Here is a 19,558-nt window from a genome sequence, read left to right as displayed (position 1 = left end):
TAGCTGTAAATTAGAAACACGTTCAGTAAGTTCTGTGGTCGTCTGGAAGACGTCAATCAAATACGTCTACATACGTCAATATGCGTTGGAGGTACGTTACACATAGGTTCAAAGCACGTTACTCATAGGTTAGAAATAAGTTTTGGGTACGCTAAGTATTACCTCGACGTGTTTCAACTTATGAGTAACTTACAAGTAACGTGCCTCGACGTGTGTCAACGATCGCGTAACGTGCCTACAACACGTTACTCATAGGTTATAAATAAGTTTCAGGTACGCTAATCATTACCCGACGTGTTTCGACTTATAAGTAACTTACAAGTAACGTGTGTCGATATGTGTCAACGATCGCATAACGTGCCTACAACTTATGGCCAGCGTAGCGGAACGTGTGAGTCATACGCTGGCATACGTCGAAAAATTTCAAGCATGCTTAAATTTGAGGACAACCGCAAAGTACAACGATGAAAGCCAGCGTACTACGACGTATGGCAGTGCTTTTCAGCGTGCTCTTAACGTATACAAAACTTACCCATAACATATTTGACGTGTGCCAGCATTTTAGACAAATTTTTCATAAGTCGGCATGCACTGGCTAAATCGTCAAGGTATGACAGCGCCTTTACCTAACTGACCAAACTCTTAACCAACTTTTACCAAACTCTTTCTTAATTCTCATCAAACACTAACCAAACTTTTATGCAACTCTTAACAAACTTTTCTCGAACTTACCAAACTCTAACTCAACTCTTATCAAGCTCTTAACAAAGTCGTACAAACTTACCAAACTCTTACCCAAACTTACCAAACTTTTACTAAATTCATATCAAGCTTTTCCCAAATTCTTACTGAACTCTCACCAAACTCTCACCAAATTCTTACCAAACTCCTGCCAAACTCTGAAGTAACACTCACCCAACTCTTACTGAACTCACCAAACTGACCAAGCTCTGAACAAATTCTTATCCAACTCTTACCCAACTTACTTCCCAACGTCGGAAGGAGCGGTTCAGATTGGAATTTTTAAAATGAAATAGGCAAAGCCGAGAAACAAATGACACCCATTAGAATTACCCTTTAGAACCCATTAGAATTACCCTTTAGAACCCATTGGAATTACCCTTAATAACCCATTAGAATTACCCTTTAGAACCCATTAGAATTACCCTTTAGATCTCATTAGAATTACCCTTTAGAACCCATTGGAATTACCCTTTAGAACCCATTGGAATTACACTTAAGAACCCATTAGAATTACCCTTAAGAACCCATTAGAATTACCCTTAAGAACCCATTAGAATTACCCTTTAGAATTACCCTTAAGAACCCATTAGAATTACCCTTAAGAACCCATTAGAATTACCCTTTAGAACCCATCGGAATTACCCTTTACAACCCAATGGAATTACCCTTAAGAACCCATTAGAATTACCCTTTAGAACCCATTAGAATTGCCCTTTAGAACCCATTGGAATTACCCTTAAGAACCCATTAGAATTACCCTTCAGAACCCATCAGAATTACCCTTTAGAACCCATTAGAATTACCCTTTAGAACCCATCAGAATTACCGTTGAGCATTACACTTTATAATTACACTTTATCATTACACTTTATAACCTTTTAGAATAAAACATGGTGGGGTAGAAGGGTTCTTCTTCAATTCTGATGGACGGATGGATGGATGGGTGGATGGAAAGAAGGACAGAGCCAAATATTGAAGCAGCTTCACCACTTAAAAGTGTGATCCTATAAAGTTTTGTGGTGATTAACCATGGAAGCTCAGAGGATTAGCGTCACAAACAAACGTCTCATTCGCCTTGACATAGAAGATAACATCGCTCCAAGCTCCGAACGAAATGAAATAACATCCTAAATGAAAGCAGATTGTACAAAAAGGTGAAACAATTCAAACCCAGGCTAGACAGTTTAGAGTGAGTGTGCACACCTCTTGGCCATCCTGCCGTGGTGTGGTGATTCATTGCTTTGTAGTCACTGGAAACATTTTTAATTCTCTCTTGAACTCATAGTTCACTTATCCCATTACTTTACTGATTCTAATCCTCTAATTTATGTTGCCTTCCTAACTCCGGGGATGTCCACATGGAGAATGGAGCGGCAGATGCTATGCCCACTGCTCACGCCACGGGAGCCTTCGCCTGCTTAATTAGTTTTGTTGCACTCAATGAAGTTATGCTTTGGGAAAAAAAAAAGCAGGAGAAAAAGATAAGTTTAATGCTTTGGCAATTTCACATTTTCTTGTATAAATATGGAGAAGGAGGACGGACAACCTTGATTAAAGCTTATAAGATGATACGCTTAGTTATAAGAATCGGTAATTTCTTTAAATTTTCAGATTTCACTCCAGATTTCGACACTTATTTCGTCCACGAGATCCGATCCTCAAAACCAAAATTATATTTCGATTATATACTTTAATTAGTCTGTGAGAGGATATCGTGTTATCAGGGCAAAGTATTTTTAGTAGGTTGAATCTAAATGACAGCGAAGACCGTTGCGAGGTGAAGTTGAGCTGACCAAGGATAAGCCTTTCATCAAGGTAAGCCGTTAAAGGGCAATCCAAACACAAATTTTCTTTTTTCCTGAAAACCATTGAAAATCATGAATCATGGTCTAAGTTGAAGGGGGAAAAAAATTGAAATCTTTTTGCCAATCCCAAAGTGTCGAAAAGATCCCTAAAGTGTCGATTTTCGATTTCGTCAGTGACGTCACATCTTGAAGTCTCCCTGATCCGAATGATGGCTTACATAGAGAAACAGCATATTTTGAGCTCGGATTCTAATACTGATTCCACCGTCATTCGCATCTCTGAAGGTTCTCTGAAGTTTGAAACTGCTCAGTGGGATGTTGAATAAACTATTGGACACAAAATTAGTGATGGAAGCACTTTCAGGGAAATTATGGAGCCACATCGTTTTGAGCCTGATGCGAGTAGACGAAAATGGTGAGAATGGAGGTGTTTGTGAATATGAAAATTCTGGTCGCATGTTCACTGCAGATTGAAAGGTTTTGTTTTTCCGTAAATTTGACGGTTTAGAAGGGCTTTTGTGTTAATTGATAAATCAGTTATATTAGTCCAGCAGAAATACCTGTCATCGCCCGACAGTCGACACCGCCCAGGCACACTCGGACACTGCCAACAAAATTGGTGATGAATGCTTTGTCTCACCGTTGCAGGCTGACCAGGTGTCCTATATGTTATTGGATTGTCCCGTTTCAAACTTTCCTAGTACCTCATTCATGTCCATGGTCGTGCCGTGTCAGGTCTGTGCTGTCGTGATGTGTCGTGGTGTGTCAATGTCCAACATCATGTCCGTGCCGTGTCTGTGCTGTCTTGTGTCAATGGCCCACCCCAGTGGACACACAGACGTACAAACTACGTAGACATTTCAGATATTCAAACCCTCATTCTCTCTCTTTTCTTGAATGCTGATTTTACTGAATTCAAATTTTCCTTGGATGGTAATTTCTTGGTTCTCAGAGTTGATGCAATGGTATCCGAGAAACTGAAATCGAGGTTTTCGAGCTCTTCAGATGCGTATGGCAAGATGACGGCGGTGTTAGCCAACGCATCTAGTGAGGTGAGATTGGTCATTGGCAGGGCAACACAGGTGTTTGAGTCACCATTCAAATCGCCCATGTACATGTGCTAATAGCTGGGTAGAGATGGTGTTACAGCTTCGAGCGACGGGTATTTCTTCTGCTTCATCGTGGGGATGGCATCCTCTCTCAATCGTGGCAGATAACCACAAACTCTCGCTATCTCTGTTGTTTCATAACAGTGCTCTGTAAAATGTTCTGAGCACAAAAGCGAACATTTTGTAGGCCCGATCCTTACTGGGATACTTCGGACAAACGTCGTCCAATTTCCGGCAAACTTCGGATCTTTCGGCCATTGGTGTAACATGAGACCATCTCGGTTTGTATTACTACAACCACCAAGGACGCATCGACTCGGCATATTTGGGGAAAAATCGAAAATTATTCGCAGTTTGAGTTGAATCGTATCGCAATGTAACCCACTCCCTTGGAGTTCCTTTGGTATGCCTGCAAAGCCTTGGGCTGCTCGGTTTCATGGTTTTGGAGTTACGGAGGAGACACACACACACACAGACACAGACACACACAGACACACACACACACACACACTGACACTGAAACACAGACTCTTGCTCAATATTCCCATAAACTACTCTCCCACCCCTCCAGGTACAAGTTGTGTCCTTGTTTCTTTGATGTCCACAATTATTCGTCTTGTGGGGCTGGCCAAGGAGTGGGTGGGGGGAGTTTTCACCCAAGTCTTTCACGAACCAGCTGGCAGGCATGACATTCGACAAAGTAGTTAAGACGGGAATTTCAATTGTTCAGGGTTCCGGTGACAGCTCTCTTCCCCTTTGCGAAGGACAACGTGGGATCTTTAACCAAGGAATACTGGCAGCGGGAGATGGGACGCCTAGTTTAACGTCCATCCAAGTGACGGCACACACATTGATGAATTAGCTTGCCTGTGAAGCACCGGGATGACAATACAGGGTGTCCCAAAAAAATATACAACTTTTCATCTGCAAAGAGGATGGTCATAACATATATTTAAAAAAAAAGATATATGGCTAGATAGAAAGCTGAAAGGTTGCAGTTTATTGTACCAACGTCAAAATTGCCACCAAAATTTAAATTTCTTTTGTCGTTTTCTTTTGTTTTCTTTTGGACCACATGTTCGACGTAGGCTCCACGTTGTCCGATAACTGCCTGCAAACGCGTTGTCATGTTCTCCATCACTTTGGGAAACGTTTCCTGAGGAATGTTCTGGATTTCTCGGTGGATGTTTTCCTTCAGCTGATCAAGAGTCTGAGGCCTAGGGTTTCCATAGATCCTGTCCTTGAGATACCCCCACAAGAAGAAGTCTGGAGGAGTAAGGTCAGGGGAATACGGTGGCCACTCAACGTCTTCGTAGAGGGAGATAAAGCGGCCCTCAAAATGTTGGTTGAGAAAACGCCTTGTTTCCCTGGCTGTATGGGGCGGTGTCCCATCTTGCTGGACCACTGGGTTCTCATCTGGATCAGGTTGTTTCTCCTACGGGCCTGAGTACATAGCTCAGGCAGATAGAATTCCTGAATCATTTCGCGATAGTTCCACTGGTTTACCGTGCAAGTGCGTCCCTGGTCATCTTCAAAGAAGTATGGACCAATTATCCCAGACCAACCAACCGCCACCCACATGGTGACTTTGAGAACAGATCGAGGCACCAGTTCAGTCGATGCATTACCAGGATTTTCAGTTCCCCAGTACCGAAAGTTTTGCTTGTTTACCTCCCCGGACAAGTGAGCATGGCATTCGTCCGTCATGTGAAGTTTTTTGAGGAAGTCTGCATCTTCCTCCAACTTTCCTGAGAACCAATTTGCAAAGTCTCGTCGTTTGCGTTTCTGTTGATCAGTAAGCACCGTTTCCGTTTGAATTTTGTATTGAAAGGCATGAATGTCTTGGCGAAGGATCCTCTGAACGGTGCTCTTATGAATGTTTGTCTCGGCAGAAAGTCGTCGAATCGTTTTTTTTTTGGACTCTGAACGGCCGCCTGTCTCACCATTTCCACATTTTCTTCACTACGACCTGTCCTCTTCCGACCACTGTGACCCTTGTGAAGGTCACAGATGGTTCCCACATTGGTAAACTTTACGATGATGCACTTTATTGTCCGAAAGTTCGGTGCATGGCGCAAGTGGATACCGAAATGTCTCGAGTAAAGACGCTGCACCTGTATGACACTTTTCGTCTGGTGCCAAAGTTCAACAATTTTCGTCGGTTGTTGTACGGTCAGTCTTGGCATTTTTCTGGTGCTTGCCTGGTATCACAATAAACTTCAGGGTCTCTGCAACAAGAAATGACGCATTAGTGACAAAATTACTGCTTTTTTAGGATCAAACGAAGCATTTTAAAAGTTGTATATTTTTTTGGGACACCCTATATATTGCTGGGTCACGCTGTGTGTGATTCTGGTTTCGATTCCCATTGGAATCGGAGCACGTGCAGCAGTTTCAGCAGGAAGGGGGGCACGCATCATGGAGTACGCCCACATCGTGGGATTTCAGCATCGTGGATCACGTTCTCCTACATTTTACTTCTCACGGCGGTTAACATATAGTCTTGTCGGCTTTCGGTTGAGAAAACTACATTGTATAACTTGTCCGTTGACGCAGACCGACTGTAGCCCTTCACGAAGATGAGCTTCTCTTTAAGCCGGCTATCCCGTCTGCAACGCGAACGTTAAAAAAGATCCCACGATATCTTACACACGAATAATCCTTTCGGTCGGTATCCTGGCTTTATTCCTTGCTATGGATGTATCGGAGGAACTTCCTGATCTATAACCGTCGTGGAGGTCCCCTGAGCTTCTACAGGGAAATGAGAGACATCTTGGAAGCCGTACATCTTGGTAAATGATTGATAGCGATGGATAATAATATGAACAGCAGAAGCAGACATGATGGTGCACAGGTAACGCGCAGATGGTGGTGGTGCTTGTATAATTTGCTCTGAACATCATCGACGTGACCTGTGTAACCTCACCATGAAGACTTTTACTCCGTGTGTTCATGTTTTACTCCTTCACATGCAGGGCGTTTCATCACAAAGGAGCACCGCCCCTCGAGTGCATTTTAAGCCGGGTATCCTGTCTGCTAGCATTCGTTGGTGAACGTTGCACATCCCATGCCCCACGGTGTCTTTCGCGAAGAGGAAGCGAATTATCGCCACCAACCTGAACTGTCTGACAGTTTAAAATTCCTGCCCAAATCATTTTCAGTCGAACGTCAGGCCTGCCCAACTGGTTCGTGAAAGGCTTGGGCTAAAAACCTTCACCGGCTGACCACACAAGAAGGTGGGAATAATTAGACCATTAGAGTAGTCGTTATTATTATTATTATTAGTAGTAGTAGTAATAGTAGTAGTTGTAGTAGTAATTGCAGTAGTAGTAGTTGCATGTCACATGTTACTCATGATGTATGGTATTGTGTATAGAGTCTTGATTCAAACATACCTGTGTACATCAAAGGGATGATTATGGTATTCGTGTACCAGATTGCACCTCCAAGGGATGATTATGGTATTCCTGCACCATATTGTACCTCCAAGGGATGACTATGGTATTCCTGCACCATATTGTACCTCCAAGGGATGACTATGGTATTCCTGCACCATGTTGTACCTCCAAGGGATGACTATGGTATTCCTGCACCATGTTGTACCTCCAAGGGATGACTATGGTATTCCTGCACTATATTGTACCTCCAAGGGATGACTATGGTATTCCTGCACCATGTTGTACCTCCAAGGGATGACTATGGTATTCCTGCACCATGTTGTACCTCCAAGGGATGACTATGGTATTCCTGCACTATATTGTACCTCCAAGGGATGACTATGGTATTCCTGCACCATGTTGTACCTCCAAGGGATGACTATGGTATTCCTGCACTATATTGTACCTCCAAGGGATGACTATGGTATTCCTGCACCATGTTGTACCTCCAAAGGATGATTATGGTATTCCTGCACCATGTTGTACCTCCAAGGGATGATTATGGTATTCCTGCACCATATTGTACCTCCAAGGGATGACTATGGTATTCCTGCACCATGTTGTACCTCCAAGGGATGACTATGGTATTCCTGCACCATATTGTACCTCCAAGGGGACTATGGTATTCCTGCACCATATTGTACCTCCAAGGGATGACTATGGTATTCCTGCACCATGTTGTACCTCCAAGGGATGACTATGGTATTCCTGCACCATGTTGTACCTCCAAGGGATGATTATGGTATTCCTGCACCATATTGTACCTCCAAGGGGACTATGGTATTCCTGCACCATATTGTACCTCCAAGGGATGACTATGGTATTCCTGCACCATGTTGTACCTCCAAGGGATGATTATAGTATTCCTGCACCATATTGTACCTCCAAGGGATGACTATGGTATTCCTGCACCATGTTGTACCTCCAAGGGATGATTATAGTATTCCTGCACCATATTGTACCTCCAAGGGATGACTATGGTATTCCTGCACCATGTTGTACCTCCAAGGGATGATTATAGTATTCCTGCACCATATTGTACCTCCAAGGGGACTATGGTATTCCTGCACCATATTGTACCTCCAAGGGATGACTATGGTATTCCTGCACCATATTTTCGGCAGCATTTGTAATAATCGGTGAATATGGAGTTATCATCACGGGGACAATGACAGTATTAAATGTCCGAGGTGAAAGATTTTATGTTTGGCGTTTGAGCGACGGGATCACGGCCCATATCGAGCGGAGATCGTCGCGTTTGATTGATACAAGTTGTTCGTTTTCAACCACTGAATATTCTTTAAAATATCTCCGTTTCACGATGGGAACCTGCGTGGTCATCATGAGCCGCTCCAAATGGCGTCGGTCCTGCGTTGACCGAAAGGGGGCGGTGTTGGTGTTGCTTGCGAGACGACAACTAGAACAACACGTGGGGGATCCGGGCTCCGGGGACCACGGGGCGCAAACACCGCGATCTGAGAGATGATGGAAAACGGTCATTTCGAGGCGTCTCGAGTCCGTGTGGAGACGAATTTCCGTCACATTTCCACAGGATTCTCACCTCCCACCAACCTCCAGCCTTTACTCAAACACTAAAACCCTCATTTCCCTCAATCTTCCCCCCCCCCTCCCCGCGGCCACCCACGCTCCGCGGAGGCTTGGCTCACGACGTGGGTGGCCCGGCCGGTAATAATGAGCCGTGTTTGGCGAGTCATTTGCTCTCACATCGGCCAATAGGAAATGAGGAGGAGGAGGAGAAGGGAAAGGTGGTCGTGGTGGTGGTGAAGGTGCTCAGTGAGGTTGTGAGCGCTGCGCTGGTGTGAGAGAGTGGAGAGTCAGAGGAGATTGAGATAGAGAGAGATAGAGAGAGAGAAAGAGAGAGAGAGAGAGAGAGAGAGAGAGAGAGAGAGAGAGAGAGAGAGAGAGAGAGAGAGAGAGAGAGAGAGAGAGAGAGAGAGAGAGAGAGAGAAAGAAAGAGAGAGTGAGTGAGAAAGAAAGAGAGAAAGAGTGTGAGAGAGTGAGAAAGAGAGGGAGAGTGAGAGAGAGAGAGTGAGAAAGAGAGAAAGAGTGAGAAAGAGAGGGAGAGTGAGAGAGAGAGTGAGAAAGAGAGAGAGAGAGAGAGAGAGAGAGAGAGAGAGAGAGAGAGAGAGAGAGAGAGAGTGAGAAAGAAAGAGAGTGAGAGAGAGAGAGTGAGAAAGAGAGGGAGAGAGAGAGAGAGAGAGAGAGAGAGAGAGAGAGAGAGAGAGAGAGAGAGAGAGAGAGAGAGAGAGAGAGAGAGAGAGAGAGAGAGAGAGAGAGAGAGAGAGTGCGCGTGAGTGAGAGAGAGAGAGAGCGAAAGTGTGAGAGAGAGAGAGAGAGAGAGAGAGAAAGAGAGAGAGAGCGAGAGAGAGAGAGAGAGAGAGAGAGAGAGAGAGAGAGAGAGAGAGAGAGAGAGAGAGAGAGAGAGAGAGAGAGACAGAGACAGAGAGAGAGACAGAGAGAGAGAGAGAGAGAGAGAGAGAGAGAGAGAGAGAGAGAGAGAGAGAGTGAGAGAGAGAGAGAGAGAGAGAAAGAGAGAGAGAGAGAGAGAGAGAGAGAGAGAGAGAGAGAGAGAGAGAGAGAGAGAGAGAGAGAGAGAGAGAGAGAGAGAGAGAGAGAGAGAGAGAGAGAGAGAGAGAGAGAGGGAGAGAGTGAGAAAGAGAAGGAGACGGGGAGAGAGTGAGAGAGTGAGAGAGAGAGAGAGTGAGAGAGTGAGAGAGTGAGAGAGAGTGAGAGAGTGAGAGAGAGAGAGAGAGAGAGAGAGAGAGAGAGAGAGAGAGAGAGAGAGAGAGAGAGAGAGAGAGAGAGAGAGAGAGAGCACTGAGTGCACTGAGTGCAGCCTCGAGGCTGGTGATGTGCACAGCGATCGGAGCAAGGTAGGAAATGGGGGCGTTAGCTTGTGGGGGGAGAGCGCGCGTGGGGGTTGTGTGTGGGGGGGGGGGTGGGGGGATATTGAGAGTGCAGAAGGGGGAAGGGAGGGGTTCCCCGCGGGGAGGAGGGAAACTCCACCGGGTTTTAAACTCGTCCGCCAAATGAAGGCTCCGCTCCTTCCGGCATGTTGTGAGCTCCATTCCCTCCGTGCGTGCAGGATGCCTGGCCGTAGGGCTGCCCGCCGGCCCGCTTAGGGGATTCCCCAATTGCACCGAGTTCCTGTCCTCCGACTCGTTCCCTCACTCTCCAGCTCATCGTCGTCGGGCAACGTGAATGGGACCGAGTGCGCGTGGAGCGCAGCGCCCCGGGCTTTCCGCTCGCTCCGCAACATGCCTCCAGGGCTGCCGGTTGGTGAGAGTACGGAGGCGTCGCACCTCGCCAGGGTAGGTCCCCAAGCCGACTTGGCAGATGTTCGGTAGTCACGGTTCATTTTTGTACACACTTTGTGGGTCTCTAGTCCACCCAGATGTAAATATTCACAAAAGTTCACATCATACCAATTCATGGATGGAACCTTCACTTCAAACTTTCTGCCGCTTTCGTTCATTTGTTATTTTGTTTATTTATTTATTCCGAGCCTATCTGTGACGAGTCCCCGAGATCTTCCTTCACACGTGTCGATCTCTCGCAGGGCCAAGCTGTGGGAAATGGGACCGTGCGGCGACTCCGGGCGCACGTTGAGGACTGGCTCTTCGCGCTCGGATGTCGCATTCACCAAAACCCTGGCAAGGTGCTTTTGGGAGGTGTTTTGGCTCTTGGGGCATTGGCCGCGGGTCTGCGCCTCGCCCACTTGCAGACCGACCTGGAAGTGCTCTGGGTGCAGGGTGAGTGGTATCTCTAAGCGCCGCACAGCACGCTTGTCCAGTTGGTGGTGCTTGTATAATTTGGTTCTGAAGACCATTGACATGACCTGTGTTAACCTCGCCAAGAGTTTTACTCCGGGTGTTAAAGTTCGACCATGGTCTAAGTGGTTCGGGTTATCGTTATGCATCAACGTAACAGTAGTATATATGGACCCATGGAGGACCTTCAGCCAGTGCGTGTTGAGGGTCCTCGGTCGCACATGGAGTGCATGTAGAGCGTCCCCAGTCGCACGTGTTGGGTATGGTCTGTCGAACGAGTTTTATTTTCAGTTGTGGACAAAAGTTTATTCGGTGTTGGCATTCCGCATTCATACCGAGTATTTTTTGCGTGTCTACCACGTCTCGGTGGACTTTCTTCGCTGTCATCCCTGCAAGGATCTTGGGAAGAAGAGGGGGCTGTGTTCTCAAGAAACGCCACGATGACACGCCTCCTCCACTGCTTTGCCACGCCCCTCTCCTGCTGCACCACGCCCTCTCCCGTCACTCACTCCCTCCCCGTACCTTTTTTCCCGCACTGTGTGTGGTCCTTATGGCTGCCAAGGCGGGCAGTGCCGGGGCTGGCGGGGAGAGGCCGAGTCCGAAGGGAGCACAAAAGGAGCACAGGACATGAAGAGCGAGCGAGTTTACCGTTGTTCATAGTGAGCACGCTGTGACGGTGTTAGATGATTAAATACATGCCTTGTGTCGGGTATGGGTTAAACCGCAGGATCTGTTGTGAATATAACAGGGGTGCATGATGATCCACAAACGGAGGGACCGCCCCAAAAAATGATTCCATTAACCTTTTTTTCTCTCTCGTGAATTGGAAGGTCTAACGTACTCGGTAGCAAGTCAGACTTGGTGCGAAGGGTCACCCACCGCACCATGGCCAGATGTTTGTGATGGACCTGGTGGAGGACGTATCGAAACAAAACTGGTGGAAATCACGTTAAGAACCATGAGTTAGACTACGGTGAGGTGGAATAAAGAAGATACGGAACTACGCTGCGTAACATGTTTGGGTGGTGGGGGTCGGGTGAGGGAGGTTAACATATATGGAGCAGGACTGCGCTGAATGAACATCTGCTCTTGCAAGACTTGAAATGTCTTTATCGGTTATCTTCCACGCTGTGACGTCATCTAAACCGACAAGCAGCAGATATTCTTGTTTTTTTTTGCGATGACCTTTACGAAATTCCGTTTTAAAACTGGCACTTGTGGCATTTGATTTTAAACACCAAATCACTGCAGTATACAATTTGTTGTGTTGTTAGGATTATTTTGAAAACAGGTTTTTATGATAAAGGGATAAATATGTGAAGAGTCGTTCAGGAGTTGATTGGTGCGCCAAGACCCCCTAGGTTTTTATGAGATGCCTTCTGGCTTTGTATTGAGGTTTCAATGGTGCTGCAGGCAAGTCAACTGAACCAGGGCGAGGCACCGCCACGGCGGTCTGTCATACTGGGTGCACCATTTGAAAGGTCCTCGTCGTAACTGCACTGTTTCATTCGTTCATCGGACCATGGAGGACATCTTTGGTGAACCATTGATGATGATCTTCATTTGCCATTTTGACTCCCATTGTTCTCGTGATGAGATGCTATATCTGGGTGTCCTCGCAAAGCTCATGATATGTAATTGCGAGCACGCAGCTCGAGTGGAAGCAGGTCCGGCTTATCTCCCGCTGACAGTTTTTCTGTGATTTCAACCTCTGGAAGACATCACGATGAATTTCCAACGTGAACCCGTCATGAGCTGAAAATGACCGCACTTCGGTAGCTGCCTGCAATGGTTTCCATATAGAAATACATACCAAATGTCTTCATTGGTATAATTAATTCATCATTTTGGTAAACATTTTCTTGTCTCGTCTCTGATACCATGATTACTGCTAAATAGCTCCTGACATTCTTCAGACCCTTGGATTCCTGTTGTGACATCCTTCAAATAAGATCCAATCCGATGTTCCATACTCTGTGTTAAAGAGCGTCACTTCTGTCGAAGCAGTTTACTGGCCAAGGCTCATGCAGGGCAGTTTGCCATCCCTCTCCTAGCAGTAGTTAGGGCAGGGATTTGAAATTTTTTCAGGGTGCCGGCGACAGCTCACCTACTCTTCAAGAAGGACACCGTAAGATATTTTACGTCCATCAACTAATGCCGACAGAAGGGACGCCTGATTAATGTCCATCCAAGGGACGGCACACACATTGATGAATCACCCTACCTGTGAAACACTGGGATGACAGTTTATAGCTCGGTCGGGATTCAAACCCAGGAGAGATAGCTGAGAATCGAGGATGCATAACTCGAGTCTAGGCCATCCTGTTAGCCTTCAAATAAGATAAGTACCATATGTGCAAATGTTAGGTTACTTGCATGATGTCATGTGACTGAATATATTTGCAGCTATCATAAAGCAAAAAAAAAAATTCTCAATTGTGAGTTTGTTTTTCCTTGTTGACAGTCATAGAAGGCTTATCGAGGAGCTTGATCATATATTATTTGTAGAACAAGGAGATTAGGAGAAATCCTTTAACACACAATACAAGGTCTTCAATAGACAATGTGAAAAATCATCACAGCATGTGGGATTTGGACTGGGGACCCCAAAACCATAAGTTAACTTCTCAGTTAGGAAAGCCAAACAGGCCAATCCGAAATGTTTATTTCTCAAGTACGATACGAGAGATCACTTTCAACAAATGGCTTGTGCTGTGCTAACGGGTTATTCCATTCCACGCAGGCACTTTATGGAGTTGGCAAATTGGATTAGGCCAAAAGGCAGTTGAAAAATAATTAGGAAAACATCGAGTGAACCTGGAAAATAACACGCCGGCAAAGGGCACATAATTAAAGATGACGTGAGAGCATGATATTAAATGCAGCATGTCGGCTGTCCGTGCTAAGAAGTGGTTAGGGGGATTAAACGTGGGAGCAAATTGCTCTGAAAAAGCAAAGGTTCATGGCTTGGAATTTTCTTCCTTGCCGTACAAACCGTGGCTATGCTTTTAAGAATCAACACCTATCATTTGGATTGCTGTGTTGGGTTTTGCACCCGATCCCGTGGCCTTGAAATCCATCGCTCCTCTCGCCAGCAGCTGCATCCTTTACTGAATGTTGTGTATAAACTGCTCGGTGCATGGATGTTTGCATAGCGTACTCGTTATTAAAAAAAAAAAATTCTACAAAACATACAGAACACCATTGCCACTGATGGTGAGCAATCTGGCTTCATTAGCTTTCGAAGGATTGGTATGCTTAGGTTATGGCTTGAGTTGTGATTGGATTGTCTTTCTTGGTGGTAGAGCTCAGCTATGCAATGATGACCGGGTTATTTGTTTTTAATCCCATTTGGTTTGGAGGATTTCGGTTTGGTGAGCTTTTTGTAGGTAGTATTTCAGTGCCCACTTCAGCCTTCTTAAAGGCATTAGGGGTCACCCATTTTATACACTGGTGTCACACGTTGGCCAAGCCAGGAGGTGCAGGTAGATTACCCCCTTTTTAATGTCTTTAATGAGCACGTTTGTTTTTTACTGACAGTTGTGATGACGACATTGTAATCTATTACTAAAAAAGAGAACGATGATCCGTCCATCCGTGTATCACGTTTCATTCTAAAGGGTTTCCTGCTGTCGTAGAATAATAAAAATGATACCGTTGGAAAGCTAATTATTAATTTTACTTGGTTTGGAAAGCTAATAATCGATTTCCTTGGTTTGGAAAGCTAGCAATCAACTTACTTGATTTGGAAAGCTAATAATCGATTTACTTGGTTTGGAAAGCTAATAATCGATTTACTTGGTTTGGAAAGCTAATAATTGATTCACTTGGTTTGGAAAGATGATTATCAATTTACTTGATTTGGAAAGCTAATATTGATTTACTTGGTTTGGAAAGCTAATAATCGATTCACTTGGTTTGGAAAGATGATTATCAATTTACTTGATTTGGAAAGCTAATAATCGATTCACTTGGTTGGGAAAGATGATTATCAATTTACTTGATTTGGAAAGCTAATAATCGATTCACTTGGTTGGGAAAGATGATTATCAATTTACTTGATTTGGAAAGCCTATGATTGATTTACTTGGTTTGGAAAGATGATTATCAATTTACTTGATTTGGAAAGCTTATAATTGATTTACTTGGTTTGGAAAGCTAACAATCAATTTACTTGATTTGGAAAGCTAATAATCGATTTACTTGGTTTGGAAAGATGATTATCAATTTACTTGATTTGGAAAGCTTATAATTGATTTACTTGGTTTGGAAAGCTAACAATCAATTTACTTGATTTGGAAAGCTAACAATCAATTTACTTGATTTGGAAAGCTAATAATCGATTTACTTGGTTTGGTAAGCTAATATTCAATTTACTTGGTTTGGAAAGCTAATAATCGATTTACTTGGTTCGGTAAGCTAATATTCAATTTATTTGGTTTGGAAAGCTAATGATCAATTTACTTTGTTTGGTAAGCTAATATTCAATTTACTTGGTTTGGAAAGCTAATGATCAATTTACTTGGTTCAGAAAGTGAATAATCGATTTACTTGGTTTGGAAAGCTCATAATCAATATACTTGGTTTGGAAAGCTAATAATCAATTGACTTGGTTTGGAAAGCTAATATTAAATTTACTTGGTTTTGGAAAGCTAATAATCGATGAACTTGGTTTGAAAAGCTAATAATTAATTTACTTTGTTTGGAAAGGTGATAATCGATTTACTTGGTTTGGAAAGTTAAAAATCAATTTACTTGGTTTTGGAAAGATAATAATCGATTTACTTGGTTTGGAAAGCTAATTATTGATTTACTTGGCTTTGGAAAGCTAATAATCGATTTACTTGGTTTGGAAAGCTAATTATTGATTTACTTGGTTTGGAAAGCAAAAATCAATTTACTTGGTTTGGAAAGCTAATAGTAATCAATTTACTTTGTTTAGAAAGCTAATCATAATCAAATTACTTTGTTTGGAAAGCGAAAATCGATCTTACTTAGTTCCGAAAGCTAATAATCGATGAACTTGGTTTGGAAAGCTAATAATGAATTTACTTGGTTTGGAAAGCTGATCATCGATTTACTTGGTTTGGAAAGTTAAAAATCAATTTACTTGATTTGGAAAGCTAATAATCGATTTACTTGGTTTGGAAAGATGATTATCAATTTACTTGATTTGGAAAGCTAATGATTTATTTACTTGGTTTGGAAAGCTAACAATCAATTTACTTGATTTGGAAAGCGAATAATCAATTTACTTGGTTTGGAAAGATGATTATCAATTTACATGATTTGGAAAGCTAATGATTGATTTACTTGGTTTGGAAAGCTAATAATTGATTTACTTGATTTGGAAAGCTAACAATCAATTTACTTGATTTGGAAAGCTAATAATCGATTTACTTGGTTTGGAAAACTAACAATCGATTTACTTGGTTTGGAAAACTAACAATCGATTTACTTGGTTTGGAAAGCTAATTATCAATTTACTTGGTTTGGAAAGTTAATAATCAATTTACTTGGCTTGGAAAGCTAATAATCAGTTTACTTGGTTTGTAAAACTAATAATCAATTTACTTGGCTTGGAAAGCTAATAATCGATTTACTTGGTTTGGAAGGCTAATAATCAATTGACTTTATTTGGAAAGCTAATCATCAATTTACTTGGCTTGCAAAGCTAATTATCACTTTACTTGATTGGGAAAGCTAATAATCGATTTACTTGGTTTGGTAAGCTAATATTCAATTTACTTGGTTTGGAAAGCTAATAATCGATTTACTTGGTTTGGTAAGCTAATATTCAATTTACTTGGTTTGGAAAGCTCATGATCAATTTACTTGGTTCAGAAAGTGAATAATCGATTGACTTGGTTTGGAAAGCTCATAATCAATTTACTTGTTTTGGAAAGCTCATAATCGATTGACTTGGTTTGGAAAGCTAATAATTGATTTACTTGGTTTGGAAGGCAAATAGTCGATCTGACTTGGTTCAGAAAGCTAATAATTGATCTCACTTGGTTCGGAAAGCAAATAATTGATTTACTTGGAATAAAAATGAGTGTCCATTTAATCTATTTGATTCCTGTTCTCAAAGCCTGTCTTTCCCCAAATGAAGAAGAAGAAGCTTAACTTCAATGCAGCAGTTCCTGCTGTCATCTATATATTACTAAAGCTCTCATCTTGTATGTACATGTATGTATGTATGTATGTATGTATGTATGTATGTATGTATGTATATATGTATGTTCCTGAAATACAGCCAAAACGGAACATGATAGCGCAAAACCTTTAGTGCCACCTTACTCACCATTCCCCTGTGGTGTGCAGTATCAAGTTTCATTCAAATCGGGAAACGAAAAAAAATATTAAAAAATCAATTCTCGATTCAGTCAAGTACCCTTCGGGAGAATTTGATCAATGCAAACAACTTCAGTGGTATAGTTTGCTGGAGCTATCTTTTTTCTCCTTGAAATAATTTATTTTAAAATCTCAAACATTTAGTATCGACAAAGAACGATTTATTTTTAAGCATAAAATAAACATTGCCATTTTGATCTAATAATTCAGTGTTCATGAATAAATAAAATTGTGTTTAGAAGATGACGCAAAATAATTTCTTCGACTTTCTTTTCTCCATCTTTTTTTTCACATTGACGCGCAATATCAAGTTTCGTTCAAATCGGGCAACGAAAAAAATTATAAAAAAAATCAATTCCCGATTCAGTCAAGTACTCTCCGGGATTATTTGATCAATGCAAACAACCTCAGCAGTATAGTTCGCTGGAGCTATCTTTTTTTTCTTTTTTCTTTTTGTCGAAATGATTTTTTTTTATCAACCGCTGTCACAACGGGAACCTAACGGGTTCACGGGTCGTCTCGTAGAATAATAACCAGAGTGGTGTCAAAGCCACCCAATGCTCGCCTGTTTATACATTTATCGTTTTTCGTTTTTAAAAGACTAGTCTAATAATATTTTTTATAAAGCATTGCAGTGAAGTCTGATCCAAATAATTTTAAAGCAATATATTACAATATTTGTATATTGTAATCAGTAAAAATAGTGCGGTAGATAAAAACATCAGAAAGGAAATAACTTGCACCAAAAACTTTAACATTCTCACGCTCACGCTCACGCTGACACTCACGCTGGGGGTATCGCTATAGCTCTCTGTTCTTCGAACAGGCGAGCTGAAAATGGTACCCTTCGAAAGATAATAATGTATTTCCTTGGAAGAAAAATGAATGTCCGTTTAATCACAAAGATGCCTCGTTTAAAAGCCCCTCTTTCAAGAATTGAGGAAGAAGATTCAGGAATGGGAGCTTCAGGTAGTGGTTCCAATGGTAGCACTTATTATTCTATGACAGCAGGAAGCATTTAGAGTTTATAAGGAAACAGAAAGAGCACACAAAATTATACACAGTATTACTTCTCAAAGCAATATAAATAAATATAATAGCATACAAAAGGAGCACACAAACGACAACAACCACATTCCCTACTGACAACAACAACAATAACAACTACATGTTATAACAGATCAATTTTTCGTGTGTTTCACCTCATTTTACATCCTCATTGAGATTAACTGATAGACATGCAATATGTTTGTGAAGTACAATATGCTTTCATTCAATTAAACACTCAGCAAAGTGATGAGTAGCTTGGCATGCCTACTGTAGTTCTCTTTAAATTCCACAAACTTCAAATTCAAATCCTTAAAACTACTTCCTTTAGCCAGAATAAAAAAAGCACTCTGGCATGTCAATTCAGTTTCTTCATCATTGAGCCACGGTTGTTTGGTGTAATATATTTCTGTACGTCAATGGGAATTTGTTCAGAAAAAAATTAAAATGCCAATTTTAGATGCTGTGGAGGATGAGAGTGAAAGAAGTGAGATGCTAGTGTGGGTGGTGTAACAGTCATTTAATAAATCTCTCCGTGAATTTGAAGTGTCGTAATCTGAAGGCCCGAGCTGGGAAACTTTCCATTCTGGTGGTCAGAAGGCTCTTTTCCTTGTTCATCCATCCTCCCCTCTTCTTCTTTGCCCTCCCAAACTGAGATTTATAGCAATCGGTCTCTTGCAACGTCCCTCAGCCATTTTCGGCCTTGTGAAGGCCTCACAATGTCCTTTGTCAGTGTTATTGTTGGAAGAGCGCTAGCAAGGAGAGGAGAGTCGGCAAGAGGCTAGGACACTTGTATTGGAGAAAAGAAAGGGGGGGAGGAGGATGTGGGTGCACTGAAAAGAGGGAGAGAGAGAGAGAGAGAGAGAGGGGGGGGAGAGGGAGAGGGAGAGAGAGAGAGAGAGAGAGGGGGGAGAGGGAGAGGGAGAGAGAGAGAGATAGAGATATATATGTAGACTTGGAGAGCGAGATGATGCCCAAGATGAGAGAGATGGAGAGAACGGGAGAAAGAAGGATGGAGGGGAGGGAGAAATTGGAGGGGGGAGAGAGAGAGAGAGAGAGAGAGAGAGAGAGAGAGAGAGAGAGAGAGAGAGAGAGAGAGAGAGAGAGAGGGAGAGAGAGAGAGAGAGAGAGAGAGAGAGAGAGAAGGGGGGGGGGAAATCTTGCGCATTTGCAAGTGAAAGACGCGAGCAGCAGCGAAAACAGCACTGAGCGTTCACAGATGTTAGAATAATGGGTGCTCCTTTCATCATCCTCCTGGTATGTCTGGCAGC

General features: G+C 42.8%; 1 protein-coding gene across 2 annotated transcripts in view; it reads left to right on the top strand.

Moving 5' to 3' along the window:
- Nucleotides 1-8,875: 8,875 nt before the first annotated feature.
- The window catches only part of LOC147024893 (protein patched homolog 2-like), a 66,592-nt gene continuing 55,909 nt past the window's right edge, over nt 8,876-19,558 (top strand). Inside the window, exons 1-3 of one of the 2 annotated variants that reach the window (XM_085885258.1) lie at nt 8,876-8,894; nt 10,202-10,427; nt 10,676-10,868. In XM_085885258.1, coding sequence (XP_085741384.1) covers nt 10,374-10,427; nt 10,676-10,868 — 247 coding nt within the window. In that variant the 5' untranslated portion in view covers nt 8,876-8,894; nt 10,202-10,373. Of the gene's footprint in view, nt 8,895-9,837; nt 9,990-10,201; nt 10,428-10,675; nt 10,869-19,558 lie in introns of those variants that run through there. The other variant, XM_085885257.1, reaches the window with a different exon arrangement.

Source organism: Eptatretus burgeri, chromosome 6 (genome assembly GCF_056783735.1).
Source record: "Eptatretus burgeri isolate ZD-2024b chromosome 6, Ebu_testis_v1, whole genome shotgun sequence".
NCBI lineage: Eukaryota > Metazoa > Chordata > Myxini > Myxiniformes > Myxinidae > Eptatretus > Eptatretus burgeri.
Note: the sequence above shows the minus strand (reverse complement) of the source record. Positions and strands in the feature narration are given on the sequence as shown.